Source organism: Ornithodoros turicata, chromosome 1, assembly GCF_037126465.1.
Source record: "Ornithodoros turicata isolate Travis chromosome 1, ASM3712646v1, whole genome shotgun sequence".
Classification (NCBI taxonomy): domain Eukaryota; kingdom Metazoa; phylum Arthropoda; class Arachnida; order Ixodida; family Argasidae; genus Ornithodoros; species Ornithodoros turicata.
The window spans coordinates 10,985,153-10,999,077 of NC_088201.1; the positions used below are offsets into that span (position 1 = coordinate 10,985,153).

The 13,925-nt window shown below is 45.5% G+C and overlaps 1 protein-coding gene and 1 non-coding gene across 2 annotated transcripts; one reads left to right on the plus strand and one right to left on the minus strand.

Annotated features, from left to right (window-relative positions):
- Positions 1-7,360: 7,360 nt before the first annotated feature.
- On the minus strand, positions 7,361-7,816 carry LOC135365711 (uncharacterized). The gene has a single exon (XM_064598740.1). The coding sequence runs from the start codon at positions 7,814-7,816 to the stop codon at positions 7,361-7,363; it is 456 nt and encodes a 151-aa protein (XP_064454810.1).
- Positions 7,817-13,309: 5,493 nt separating this feature from the next.
- Positions 13,310-13,380, plus strand: Trnas-gga (transfer RNA serine (anticodon GGA)). The gene has a single exon. It is a non-coding gene; the product is annotated as a tRNA-Ser (tRNA).
- The last annotated feature ends 545 nt before the right edge of the window (positions 13,381-13,925 follow it).

The window sequence follows — 13,925 nt, forward strand, 5'->3', positions numbered from 1 at the left end:
CTTCACTCACAAACGCGCTCGACGGCTCCGTTTTCTTTTCTTCGTTTTTTTTTTTTTTTGGGGGGGGGGGTCTGTTTGTGGGAGTAGCCGAATTTGTCGTGTGACGAATTCAACCTCTCCCTAGTATTTCCAACCTCAACATCAACATCTTTTCTTCGTGTCCTGTCCACAAAAGAGGCGCCACTTCGCACGCGCTTGCCCTCGCGGATACGGTTCATACGGTTTCAGTTTCGCGACGGTAAACCTTCGCTTTCGGCAGCCTTCGCTGCTCTCAGACAAGGGACGCGTTGCGTGACATTACCGATAGAGCAGCCGTTACGCAGCCCCCGTGGGTTGTTGTTTAGTTGAGGGGAGTTTGGGCGGATGAAATTAAAACGAACACTACGGCACATTGGTAGAGAGTCACAACCGGTCACATGTACCTCTAAATCTATGTGCGCGAACGATAAAACGTTACAAAGGGAGCCTAAGGGTAATAGTATACAGACATATATTCCACCGTAACCGCAACCGTCGTCAAGTATCCATGACATGACTTCAGAACACACGACGTCAGCTTCATTCGCCTATATTCGTAGTCCAAACCGGCGAAGTTTGTTCTTGGACCGAAAACCGTTAGATACATTTTCGGTTTCCCTCCTGAGCGAAGAAAACGTATACGGTTTCGATTCCGTTCCGGTTCGTACAAAAATAGCGTGTTTTTTTTTTCGGTTTTCGGTTTCGGTTCGCACCGACACCCTGACCTCATCTAGAGTCTTCGACTTGGTTTATATTTCAAGATTTAAGTGTATTTGATATGAGTAGTACTTTTTAAGCAGTTATGCGATGTTTTTAGTATCGGCGATGCCATGGCAATTCCATGTAATAATCAATAGGAACATACATCGATCGAACCGAGGGAGCTCTTTGTCTAAGCTGTGTAACCTGTGTTCTACCAGATGCGCATGGTCATATAGGTTGAAGGACGTTCAGTTCATTCGTCCATTTGTATCACGTGATGATAATTTAAAAACTTGTTTTTGCTGAAATAGAGGCGAATGTCATCTTCTCATGTTAAAGTGTCTGTTTAAAGCACGAAATTCTTGAAATCTCGAGCACGACGACGTGGAGGCATGATGACATAATTTTCATGAAACGCAAGCCGATGCTACTCTTTGAGGGCAGCATTCGATATTGAACAAAGTAACATAATAATATAACGGGTGTTCAATATTTCTGTATGACAACGACAATGGGCCGAAAACAAGCTTCTGAGAGCGGTTGAATCGCTTAGCAAAATCCCGTATATAGAATGGACCCCCCCCCCCCCCCAAAAAAAAAAAAAAAAAAAACATTCGGTTGGTTTGCTGTCGATAATAAATATTTATTAGATGCTACAATGTACATTGTACAGAACATAAGCGCGAAGCGCTTTTCTTATTTTCTTTTTCCAGTCTTTTAGTAGATCCGAAATAGAGAATACGGACAGGCGCTGTATATTTTCTCACAGTTGTTCGACTTCTGCATGCCAGCTTCTGCATATCTCATGTCGACTTCTGAGCAACTGGGGACCCTGGAACGAGGAGGTGTATTCACTCACCACGCACAAGGACACTCACGAAACAACAACAACAACAACAATTTTATTGTGAGATGATGAATGAATATGGTGATTACCTGATATGAATGAGTATGAACGTGATGTGAATATGTGGGATATGAATGAATGATTACGGTGAGACGACGAACGAATTGGGGAGTTTCATCGCCGGGGGAGATACTCTACCCCATTGCTGGTAGGGACGTGGGGAATGAACACCTATAACCAAATAGTTTGTATTTGAGAGCAGTACTTGTGGTAATCTGCGAACCAAACTTTCTATTGGTTCGCAGAATACCGAAAGTACTGTTCTCAAATGCACAAACTAAAAGAAAATCGTTGTGAGAAAAAAAAAAAAAACACATAGCAAGCTTGCCGGTATGAACTAGCTAGATAAAGGAAAACATTTCCTGGAATATGAAGTCTACGAACACGAAGACTCAAGAATCCCACTGAAGATTGCAGGTTGTTCTCGCGTACAGTGCCATTGGGTTGTGACAGTGTTGGTGTGGAAGCCTCCCTGCAGTACGTAGGGCAGCATGTTGGGCTCAGCTTCATGCACAATAGGATAGGGCGGCCACAAGCGGCATAACAGGTGCGCCAACATCAGGGTAACCAATCCATGAAAATCGTCAACCTTTGTTATCTTCGATTGGAAGTGGGCTACCGGCATGATCGGAAACAGTAGAAGGTGCGAATATGCGAAACATAAGTGAAAGCGTTGTTATCTTGTCTGTCAATATTAGTTGGGTTATTTCTGCTATGTCAGATTTTACGGGGGGGGGGGGATCTTCCCGGGAACAGCACTCGTATTGCGAATTGTAGGATTGGCACAAGCGCAAGCTTGCCCGCATCACGCCTCAAACAGTTCCGTACCGGGAACTCCACCGCAAGCGATCAGAGGTATATGAGAGTTACGTGAAAGCGTCTATTGTCATCAAGCAAGATAACTATCTATGGAGGTAGCCTCTTTTACACAAACTCTATCTTACATACCACATAACAACGCTCCAAAGGGATATATATATATATATATATATATATATATATATATAGGGTGAGGTAAAAGGATTATCAAACGGCCAGGAAGCCAGGAAGGCCAAAAAACGAAAAAACTTTTTTTGTCCTGACGAAGACAGTGCCACTGTCTAAACGTCGACCCCTTGCCCATTTTACTTTTTAACGTCTCCATTTGTAATAAACTAGTGTTTGTAACTTCCCTAAAATCTGTTTTTTGCAACTTATATATATATATATGTATTGACATCATGGCCAGCCAGATCCCTTGCAAATGAGATTGCAAAGGGGGGTAGTAGAAGATGAAGTTGCATGGATGTAGCATAATCGAATTAACACACTTCGTTCGGACAGATCTACTCCGTACAACCATGTAGCGACAGCATGCAAGATGGGTGGTGTGCATCTTCTTGGTCGAGTTTCAGGAGTTGGTGGGAGAAAAAGACGAAACGGCAAAGCAGAGGGCGGACTCGAAACGGGCAATACAACTTTAATACCATTGGTACAAATATAAACCGCAAAGGGAGGGGGAAAGTAGAACAATGCTGCATTGTCCTTTCCCCCTTTCAGCCTCACTTGTCTCTCTGCATTTTAGTTTGTACCTGGTGTATTAAAGTTTGATTGCTGGTTTTGTCTCGTCTCGCCTTGTTCTTCGCTGTTTGCTTATCCGTGTCGTCCTTGTTCCAAAGCTGCTACATCTAAAAGAAATGTCCTCGAGACTTACTTCAGGTGTGTAAGGAAGTACGACACAACGACAAAGTAAACAAACAAAAAAAAAAGAGGCGCAGGTTATTGACGCCAATGCAGATGCCCAACCTCATCATCACCTCTGTCTGTCTGTCTGTGTTTGAAACACGCACGCACGCAGACAGACAGACAGACAGACAGACAGACAGACAGATAAACGAAAGCAAGGGGGACGCGGAAAAGAAGAAACGAAATTTTCAACTCAAACTTTATCAGGGCAGAGAGCTGGAGAAACCGAGGTTAGTGAGAGAACTTAGACGACAGCCAGTAAGTTCATCTCGAAACATGCAGTCAATCCCTATAGAACTGAAAACGTAGATACGTGTTGGTTCCTTCAAGCGTTCAAAATACACTCTTAAAAATGAACTTTCCCGCATAGCACGCTCCTAGCCAACCATCATCTCGAATGACATCGTTATCTGCCCTGATTTGTTGAAAATGGAGGCGTACGCCTTTTTTGTGATACTTATGCTGTTCATAATTGTCACAGAAAAGGCGTACGCCTACCGTTTTCAACAAACCAGGGCAGATAACGATATCATTCGGGGTGATGGTTGGCTAGGAACGTGCTATGTGGTGAAGTTCATTTTTAAGAGTGTACGGCAAGATGTTGGTTTATTTTTTGTGCATTTTTAACGTGCGTGGGAAAGGGAAAATCACGCAAGGGATTCGAGGCTGGCTAGTCTATTACGGTTGTACTATGTATATGCATACAGGCGGGTGTCTTTTTTTTTCTTTCTTTTAGGTGCCACAGATTTTTAATTGAAAATCTATGAGAGCCCCAGATACGCCGTTTGGGCGTCTGACATACCTGGCCTGGCAGACATAACTTTCCTAGCCGGTCGCAACAGTGTCCGATGACTAATTAACTAAAATCCGATAATTAACTGATTGATTAACGAGTTTCAGGGAAAAAAAACTCAGCCTGTAGGATTGAAGACCGTCGTAGTCGAAAGCTATTCCAGTTGTCAGCGATTTCGAAATGCTTCTCTGCTTCAAGATACAAGCAGTGTTTGCTTGCTACGCAAATGAGCCGAAACCGAATAAGCGCGCCTCAAGCGCGCGTCACCTACGCCGACGGAGGCTTATCTATGCTTATCTAGGCAGGAAATCGGGCCGATCGGCACCTACTCCAATCCTCCTCCAAATCACGTGGCCTTGTGACGTAGAATGAGTGCTGTGCCCCCTGCGGGTGATTCTGCGTAAGATCAGGCAGGCTGGCCCGGCCGTGGTCTCAGATTTTGCTTGATGAACTAGTATATGTTATTTGCCAACATCTCTAGGTGACGAAGACGTTTGTTTCAAGTCTCTATGTCCATTCGTTGCCGAGGAAAAAATAATAATAGTGCACAGAGAGAGATGGAACTCGTTTTTATCGAACTTTTCGTTTCTACGAACTTTGACTGCTCTGGTGGAGACGCGACGCCCGAAAGAAATCTGTGATTTTTTTTTTCTTGTCCATGTACAGGACAGTGGACAGAGGTGTAAAAAGGTGCTCTACGAAATTCCATCTTTATATATATAGTATATATAAAAAATGGCAAACTTGGCCGGTCGTTCACTTTATTGTTGTATTCCGGACCGTTCTGGGTATAGCGTCTGTTGAAAAGTTCCTGATGACCAATATATAATCTTGTTCGTCGTGAAATATGCTTTTCGGTGATATGAATTTGATATTTGTAGGTTCAGCGTGTCTCCCACTGCAGCCGCGCAAAGATGGGAAAACTCGGAAAGTAGGTCATACATTCGAGCTGATCCACAAATCCAAAAATCCACATCTTTTATCTCTTTGGTATTTTTCTCGTGACCGTCTCAGGGCTTGTAGTTGCAGAATATGAAAAAGATGTTTCATTATTTGCGTGGTGTCCAAGTTACAGGGCTCCAAAGCGAGCCTTCCAGCCCCATCACGCACCGGAGCTGAACCTGAACCGAAATCGCTAAAACCCTTAGTTTTGACTGAACCGAACCTATTTTACCGCTCAGCGAAGCCGGAACGAAACAGAAAAGAACTTTAGGAAGATCCATTGGTAGATCCTTTGGAAATGCGTTAGCAAAAGCCTTTGGTTCGTTCTTGCGCTTCCTCCTTTCTGTTTTGCTTGTTTTCTTGGAGTTCTTGTTTTGCTTCCTCCTTTCTCTTTCGGTTGATTCTTTTCCTTTCCACCTCTTCTCTTTTACTACGTTAGCATTAGAAGGCGCATGTCAAAAGTAAAACGGCGGTGTCGATATGCTAGCACGAGAAAGAAGCGAGAAGGAAGGACGAGAACAGACGAATCAAAGAGGTTCTCATTGGAAGAAGAAGAAGAAGAAGAAGGCTATCACGGGAGCAGCGAAACAACGAAGACAGCGCGAAACGACACGCGAATTTTATCTTATCTTTAGACTTAGACTCTGACTTTAGACTCTCAGAGGATGCAGTGGATCCTAACGTGCCCCATACAAAATCAAGAGCTTCTCCTACATCACTGGAATCGAACGTCCCGGCAACCGAAAAGCCGGGAGTTGCCATCTACGCTAAGGATGGCATCAGCGTTACACCTCGAGAGATCCGCAGCAACGTTCACGAATACGGCGAGTCCTGTGACGTACGCCTTCCCACAGATCTCAACGCCGTTGCCACGTACCTCCAGCCACAGGTATTACACACAGGCAAGCGGCAACCGCTGTAAACCACACGCTGGACTGCGTTATGCTGGGGGTCGTCTTGGTAGGAGCATTCAACCAAGACGATGGGAAAGACATCCAGTTCGCCTTTGATACGCGTTCTCTGTGCATTGTCCGTTCTGCCGTCCCCGAAGGTTTCGTCTCCGCTGACCGAGTAACATGTGTGAACCACGTCTACCAAACGACGCCTCCGGGTCGTCACTTAGGGTGGCGCAAGCGTTCAAAAGAACTTTAGGAACATCCATTCGTGGATCCCTTGGATATGCGTCAGCATAGCCCTTTCGAAACGCCTTACGGGAACTCCTTAAGTTAAACGCTTGCAGGAACCCCTAAATGCAAAAAAGAGGAAGAAAAAGAAGGAACCAAAGCAAGAAACAAAGGAGAAGAGGAAACAAAAGTAGGAACCAAAGAAGAAGAATCGAAAAAAAGAGAAGAGGAGGGACCGAAAAAATGCATCGGAAAAAGAAGCAAAAGAGAAAGGAGGAAGCAAAACAAGCAATTACAGAGAACAAGCAAAACAGGAAGGAGGAAGCACAAGAACGAACTAAAGGCTTGTGCTAGCGCATTTCCAAAAGATCGACCAATGGATCTTCCATCTTCCTCTTCTTCTTGTTCTTCTTTTTTTTTTTTTTTTGTCGTTCTAGTTTCGTTCAGTGACAAAATAGGTTCCGTTAAGTCAAAAGCACGTGGTGAAAAGTAAGGGGTTTTAGCTGTTTCGGCTCCGGTTCCGATCCCTTCCGCGACATGCGTAATGTGGCTGTGAGGCTGACTTTGGAGTCCTGCAACATCGACACCACGCAACTAATGCAACATGTTTTTGCAAGAGAGAAACTGATGTTCTGAGGCTGGAACAACTTAGAAGGGCCGTCGTATGAATGTGTGTATGAGTGAGCAAAAAATAAGGGTGAAAGGAGGGTGAGTGAGAGTGAGTGGCTGGTTTGTCGTCCCTTCAGATGACGCACCCCGAAAGTCACTGGAGAGGCGTGTTAGCTTAGCCCTGGACCGGTAATCCAGAAGATGTGGGTTCGATCCCTACAGCTGGCTAACCTTTTCAGTGACTTTCATCTTTCATCGATGTTTTTGCATATTCTGCAACTACAAGACTTTAGACGGTCACGGGGAAAATATCAGATAAAAAATGTGGGTTTTTAGGCATCGGCTCGAATGCACACCAAGAGTCCATGGAAGTACACCCATTGAGTCCATGGGTGTACTTCTGTCAAGCCGCCGATATCCCAAGAGCTGCAGAGTAGAGCCTCGAACAGAACGCAGCGATTGGTTACAGAATAACCAATCACTTCGCTCATTGGAGGTCCCCTCTCGTACTCGGGCTTGCATAAGCAAAAAGAAAATGCCTCACCTGAGTATGAAGTTGAGCATCTCGCCGACCATCCCATCATGCCGAAGTGGTTCGTCAGCCGCTTCACAAATGGCTCGAAGCACACATTCCGTACCGTTAAGCCCTGCTCTGTTCAGGGCCTGTTCCACACTCTTCAGCACCATCATACGGTCTTTTTCGATCGTCCGCTTAGGTGGCTCCTTGGACTCATCGCTCATCGCATTTCCCACCGCCGAACTGTCGAATTCAACCTCGAATGGGAAAGACACACCGTACGTAGCCGTGACAGAACCTGCATTCAGGACCTTCGTTTTGAACGTGGGCGTCAAGGCGAGGCTGGATATGATATCTGGCAGAAGGCGTTTAACCCTCCTCAAACGCCGTTCTCCACTTGGAGGACGACACAGGGTGCCGCAGAAAAGTAGGAGGGCTATGGACGTACTCAGGTACCTCGAGAGTCCAGTCAGAGCCATCAAGGCTTTGCTTAGTACACCGCCGACGTTCTACCGCGGTGGCTGGACGTGGTTTAGCGAGACATTCTGCAAAAGGGAGAGTGGTGGTCAACGAGCGGGGCGACCTATAAATGCACTGCCCGCGCGAGACAAATAGCCGGCAGGTTCTGAAAAGCGACCATCCTTTCACGGAGACCGTCATATAAGGTGAGTGATGGTACCTCGACATTGTCGTGCCTGTCATACACGCCTGCTTGACGCGCAAGATGGAGAGCTTGGGAACGGAATAAAGAAATGTCTGTGTTTGCGTTATCGGTGCTTGAATGATTTTTGCGTGTCCAACATACGCGTGCTATACGTTAGTGCTTGTCGTCCCCCTTATTGTGTAACTTGATGGTCGACTGGTTAATTGGAGTTTTCGGGAGTTTTCAAGTTCAACTCATCTTTTTGTTGAAAGTCGCATACTTTCTTCTGCTATAAGAGAGCGGTTCTTTGACTTAGAACGACACACAAGGCGACCTTGTGCCGAGTCTTCCACGTAGTGCACGAATTAGTATGCCACGTTCGTGAAATATGTCAAATATTCATTTAAGTTGCAGACTGCAATCATAAAGGTATGCACGAAAGCTTCTGAAAACACGACCCCGCAGAGTGTGCATACTCAAACAGGATTTTGGTGACATGGGAGGTGCTCTATATAATGTTTATTACGTACAATGTAACAAGATATTTCATACACTCTAGAAAGTGGGCTGCAACGCGTATTTTCAAAATTTTCAAACATTGTGCATAAGATATTTCATTTAAGAACCAAAAAGCACCAGTAAGTCCTTATCACAAGGAGGTACATAACGTGGGTGTATAGAGAAAGTGTGGGCGTGATCGGTTTTTGCCTCGTATGTTTAGCTAACAATCAATAAATCATTTTTATAGGTTCGTATGAATGTACGACCTGCTCAGAAACAGGACTTAAAGCATCGTCACTATATCAAAAGTATAAACAAAAATCAGAGTGGTATCGATTATTCTACAAACGTTAGTTATACCCTCAACAATAACGTGTGCGTACAGTGTTTTATATCTTTAGCGACACAATATAGAATTACTTCATGCAAAAACGAAACATATAAAACGTGGTCGATATGGCAGGAGACCGGCCTCTCACTGTTGGCTTCCATAGAAATCATCTGGAAATATAGGATGTCGTGGAGCGTGTCATCTCTATGGATCGTATGCGCGACGTATTTCTAAGCAGTGTCTGTGTCGCTCGTGTTCTTTCTGTGTGCTGAGTGCTGCTTTGAAGTACGAGGTATTTCTCCAGGACCTCATTTTCTTCACGTCACTGTTGTCTCAGCTTGTTGACAGTGTCTGCAATTTGCGTTGTCCAGAGAACCAATATCGCATAATCGCAATTTAGTGAATGTAGCTTGTCCTGCGTGGTTTGGATGCTTCGGGGAAGTCCTTTCATTGGAAGATTCAGCTACATATAGATTGCTACATATATCACTCCCCCTGAGGAGTCTCCCCACTCCTTTCATAGCTATGAAGGGAGTGAGGAGACCCCTTAATGAGGGCAATTGAGAGTAATTGTACACTCCCGGAATGGAGTGCTATATGTGGCAAGGGTGTACTGCCCCAAAAAGGACCTACAAGACACCGTTTTTCTTTGTTTTTTTTTAAGAGTGTAGGCAGCCAGCATCACGAGTATACAGGGGGTCCCAGAAAACGTGTCATTGAATTATAATAAAAAAACTACGCCACCTAGAATCATGCGGTCAACGGCATTTGTTCTTATTAGGTTTTTGCCACCTTGTAAAGTTAATGTCATGTACCCCAAGTTTAATTATGCAAATATTTGCGAACTGAACTCAGAAATTTGCCAAGGGAAGGTCACTTTTTTGCCCCACCAATATGAAGAGCGTGCCGAATTCACTCCAATTCATGATAATTGACAGTGATATTCACGAGCTATCCCATCGGAAAAAATAGCCGAATATCATGCTTTTCGGAGCACCGGACCATAACGCGCGATGTCTTTTTGAGCGCCATCGCTCGCAGTGCGACGAAAGGAGGTTCAGAAGCCAGCCCAAAGAGTGATAGTAGAAAAAGTAGTGTTCCTAAAATTGGGAGAGGGAAAGCATTATCCCAGCGAAAATCGGACGTGATAAGCCATGCCTGCGTTATCTCTTTTTGCGATGCCGGGGTGGGCTGGGTTTGCAACCTCCTTTCGTCGGACTGACGAAGATTGCGCTGAAAAATTCATCGTGCGCTATTCTGTGCGACCTCCGTAGAGCATGATGTTCGGCTATTTTTTCCGACGGGATAGCTCCTGAATATCCCTGTCAATTATCATTAATTTGAGTAAATTAGACACGCTCTTCACATTGGTGGGGTAAAAAAGTGACATTTACTAGGCAAATTTCCGAGTTCAGTTCGCAAAAATTTACACAATTAAACTTACGTTACACGACATTCACATGAGGAGGTGGCAAAAAGCCAGTAAGAACAAATGCCGTTGACCGCATGACTCTAGGTGGTGTAGTTTTTTTATTATAATTCAATGACACGTTTTCTGGGACACCCTGTAGATGCTGATGGTGATGTGATAAAGAAGAAAAAAAATGGGGATGTGAGTTTCGACGAATTCGTACTGGCTACCCCAGTACGCTTAGACACAGAAAGTATAAACAGATGAGAGATGATGAACAGAGATGAACAGAGATGATGATGATAGCGCTAAACATGTATAGGCCAAAGGCTTCGACGACTATAGAATCAGCAGCCGCTCCACTTGTTGCGTTGTTGCCAACCAATGAGGAGACTTCGCCCACTTTTAACGATTTCATGCAATTCAAGGATCGAGCTCAATGCTTTGAAGACGACGGCTTCGTTTTTCACAAACAGAAACGTCGCAATGTACAGGCACCGCGAATCGTGAAGCCCGTCCGCGCAGGGCTATTCTATACTGTGGTCATTGTGATGTAAATAGTAGCGTAAATATTACACCCTCTATTGATTTTCGTCAGGGAGCGAAACACGCAAAACTCAGTTCCATCTTTTGCGCACAAAGTAAACCGCGGTGCAACAATGACAGGAGACGTATCCAACAGCCTATTTTAGAGTCACGACACACAGTCCCACCGTGTACCAACATTCGCCGCGGCGCGATAAGGTTCCTCACCCGATGTTTACCTCAACAGCCTCCGCAGACAAAAACTGCAACAACGCCTTTTTGAAAACGGTTCCTTGAGCACAGTGCATGAAGCGGATCTTGGGGGAGAGTGGGAGAGGGAGAGAGTGTAAAGGAGAAGAAAAACGCTTGCTTTCCACGCCTCTGAGTGTTTGCGTTATTATTCTGCAGTGCGCAACAATATTACGAGGTCATGCAAAGTCCAGCTGGACAGTGTTTCTTTCGTGATGTATTATGCAAGCCTTGGAAAAGGTCTGGGGTCGCTACGTCTAACGAGACGTTACATCCAACGCGCCGTTACAACCATCGGTGGACGTAACGGCGCATTGGATGCAACGGCTCGTTGGCTATAACGGCACGGTATGGATGTACCGACACGTTGGATGTAACCGCACCGTAGACTTGGTGATCTTTTGGATGTAAATGCTCGATGGATAAGCGGCTTCAGGACATGTCGGTCGTGTCCTAACTAATATGGCATCGATGTTGTTTTGGAATCAGCCAGTCCGTAACACATATTTCGCGGCGTATCCTCGGAATGTTTTTGTTTGTTTGTTTTCATGATGTGATGTAATGTGATAAAGAAAAAAATGGGGATGTGAGTTTCGACGACGTCGAACTGGTTACCCCAGTACTCTTACACAAACAGATGATGGGATGATGAAAAACAGAGATGATGATTTTTGTTTTCGTGAGAGTCCGTCAAATTACGCTGTTTTATGATTTGATATGTTCACAAGTAACGGACTGAGTTGCTGTCGTGAGAGAGTAAATTAGGTCAGGTTCTAAATTACGGGGTTGGTCCACAAGTTGAAATCCCCAAATCTCAAAATATTCACGAAATAATATAGTTGCGCATTAGGTAAAAAAGCTGGTGGTCGTGTGTGTCATATTCTGCTTGCCGTAGTTGGCCTCGCTGAGGGCGGACCGCTCGTCACGACCAACGCAACAGCGCGCGTCCTAGGCCGACTTCGAAGGAAACCGTACCGGCATGTGATCGTCGGGGGAAACCCAGGCAGAACCTCCTGGCAGCACGGCCGGACTAGGCATCATAAGTAAGAAAGCACCAACACGGCTTTACGACAACGAATGGCGCGAAGGCAGCGAACGATAAAAATGACAACGAAGGAGCGACAGAGATAACTTCCCGGAATGCAGACGCAGCATTGCGATTTTCTCTATTTTCAACGTGCCGTCCGTTGACAATACAAAAAAAAAAAAAAAAAAAAAACATCTGCTGTACACCTAACATTTTATTAATAAGCGCGTTGCTCCACACATGCGCATTGCTTAGAACTCAGTTGATGTTGATGTTGACGAAAAAAATAATAGGGAGAAATAGGGAACTCAGTAACATGCCTCATACCCTAACGACCTTCGTTTTGTGGTTGTACCAATATAGCAGCTGTCTATGAACCAATCAATGTCAATCCGTATTACAAGTCACTTCTTTTTATTTAGTTAGTTTTTCCCTATTCAAAGAAGTACCCGTGAGGTACCGCGTTCGCATCTAGGTTTCACACACGCGTCTATATTCAGCGACACCTGCGTTCTTTGCGCTGGCATTGGAACCACTGTCCCACACTTCCCTACGTCTGTGGATGTAATGGGGCAGTGGACGTAACAGCTCGTTGTTTATGGTTTTTCGTTGGATGTAACGGCTCGTTGTATGTACTGACTTATGGATGTATCGGTCAGAAATGGACGTAAAGTCTCGTTGGATGTAACGGTCGTTTGTATGTAACAGCAGGGTGGATGTAACGACTCATTTTTGGATGTAAGAGCACGATGGACGTAACGGCGCGTTGGATGTAGTGGCACGGAATCCTTAGAAAGGAGTAAGCTTTTCCGTTTTAGCTCAAATGATAATGTTTTGGCCGAGCACACATAGATTACTTTTAGTTTTCATGTTTTCAAATGAAGATTATTACAAGTATCGTACACAAATGCGTTGCAAGTTTTTTGCAAACAATAGTCTACACACACACATAAATGGGATGACGATTGGGTGGGTCATTCTCCGCCGTTATGGCGGTACATTGCCCCATCGCGCTTGTGGAAGGGATGAGAAAGTGATGATGATGGAAAAGTGTCTTATTAGAGTTCGTCCATTAATCCAGTGCTGGAGAGGAACTCAGTAACAACTCGTAGACTTAAACAACGAGATTTGGCCGAGGCAGACCACACTTAGGGACGACACAAACAAGTAAGCCTCATACGCCCGGAAATTAACGAATGCAACAACTCAGGGAAAAGAGGCGCTGACGCCAGGAATCGAACCTGGGTCTTCTGATTTCCGGTCAGATATGCTACCATGCTATTGTGCTGGTGTGGTGTAGTGGTAGCATATCTGACCGGAAATCAGAAGACCCAGGTTCGATTCCTGGCGTCAGCGCCTCTTTTCCCTGAGTTGTTGCATTCGTTAACTCGTGGACCTTGCATTTGATGTGAGAGGTCCGACCATGGCCCGAGAATTCTGGCTAAGTCAAACTGGCGTTGTCCGACGCGTTGGAGAGCAGTTTCCATGAGGGCGCGCTCGCGCTCGTGCTGTCCGCAGATCCAAGAGGACGTGATGGAGGTCACCGCGCACACCACACGTGGAACAGGGGCTGGACACGCCGACACAGAGTAGGTGTTTGGAAGAGGAATACTGTGGTAGAGGAACGCGGCATTCGGCGGGGGAGAGTAAGGGACAATGGTGGGGTCAACGGAGTAAAGCAGAGAGTGGGTGGTGATGTCACGTTGCCATTGAGACTGCATCGTGGGGCCAGTGAGGCTTGAGACGAGGTAACGGCGATCCCGCCGAGACAAGATGATGGGGACACGGTGGGTGTACTGGTGCGCCTGCGGCTGTTCGATCTGCGTCCTCGTTTCTGCTGATGCCCACATGACCCGGGAACCACTGGAAGACGATAGGGTGGCCCTGTGCGCTTGCTTTCT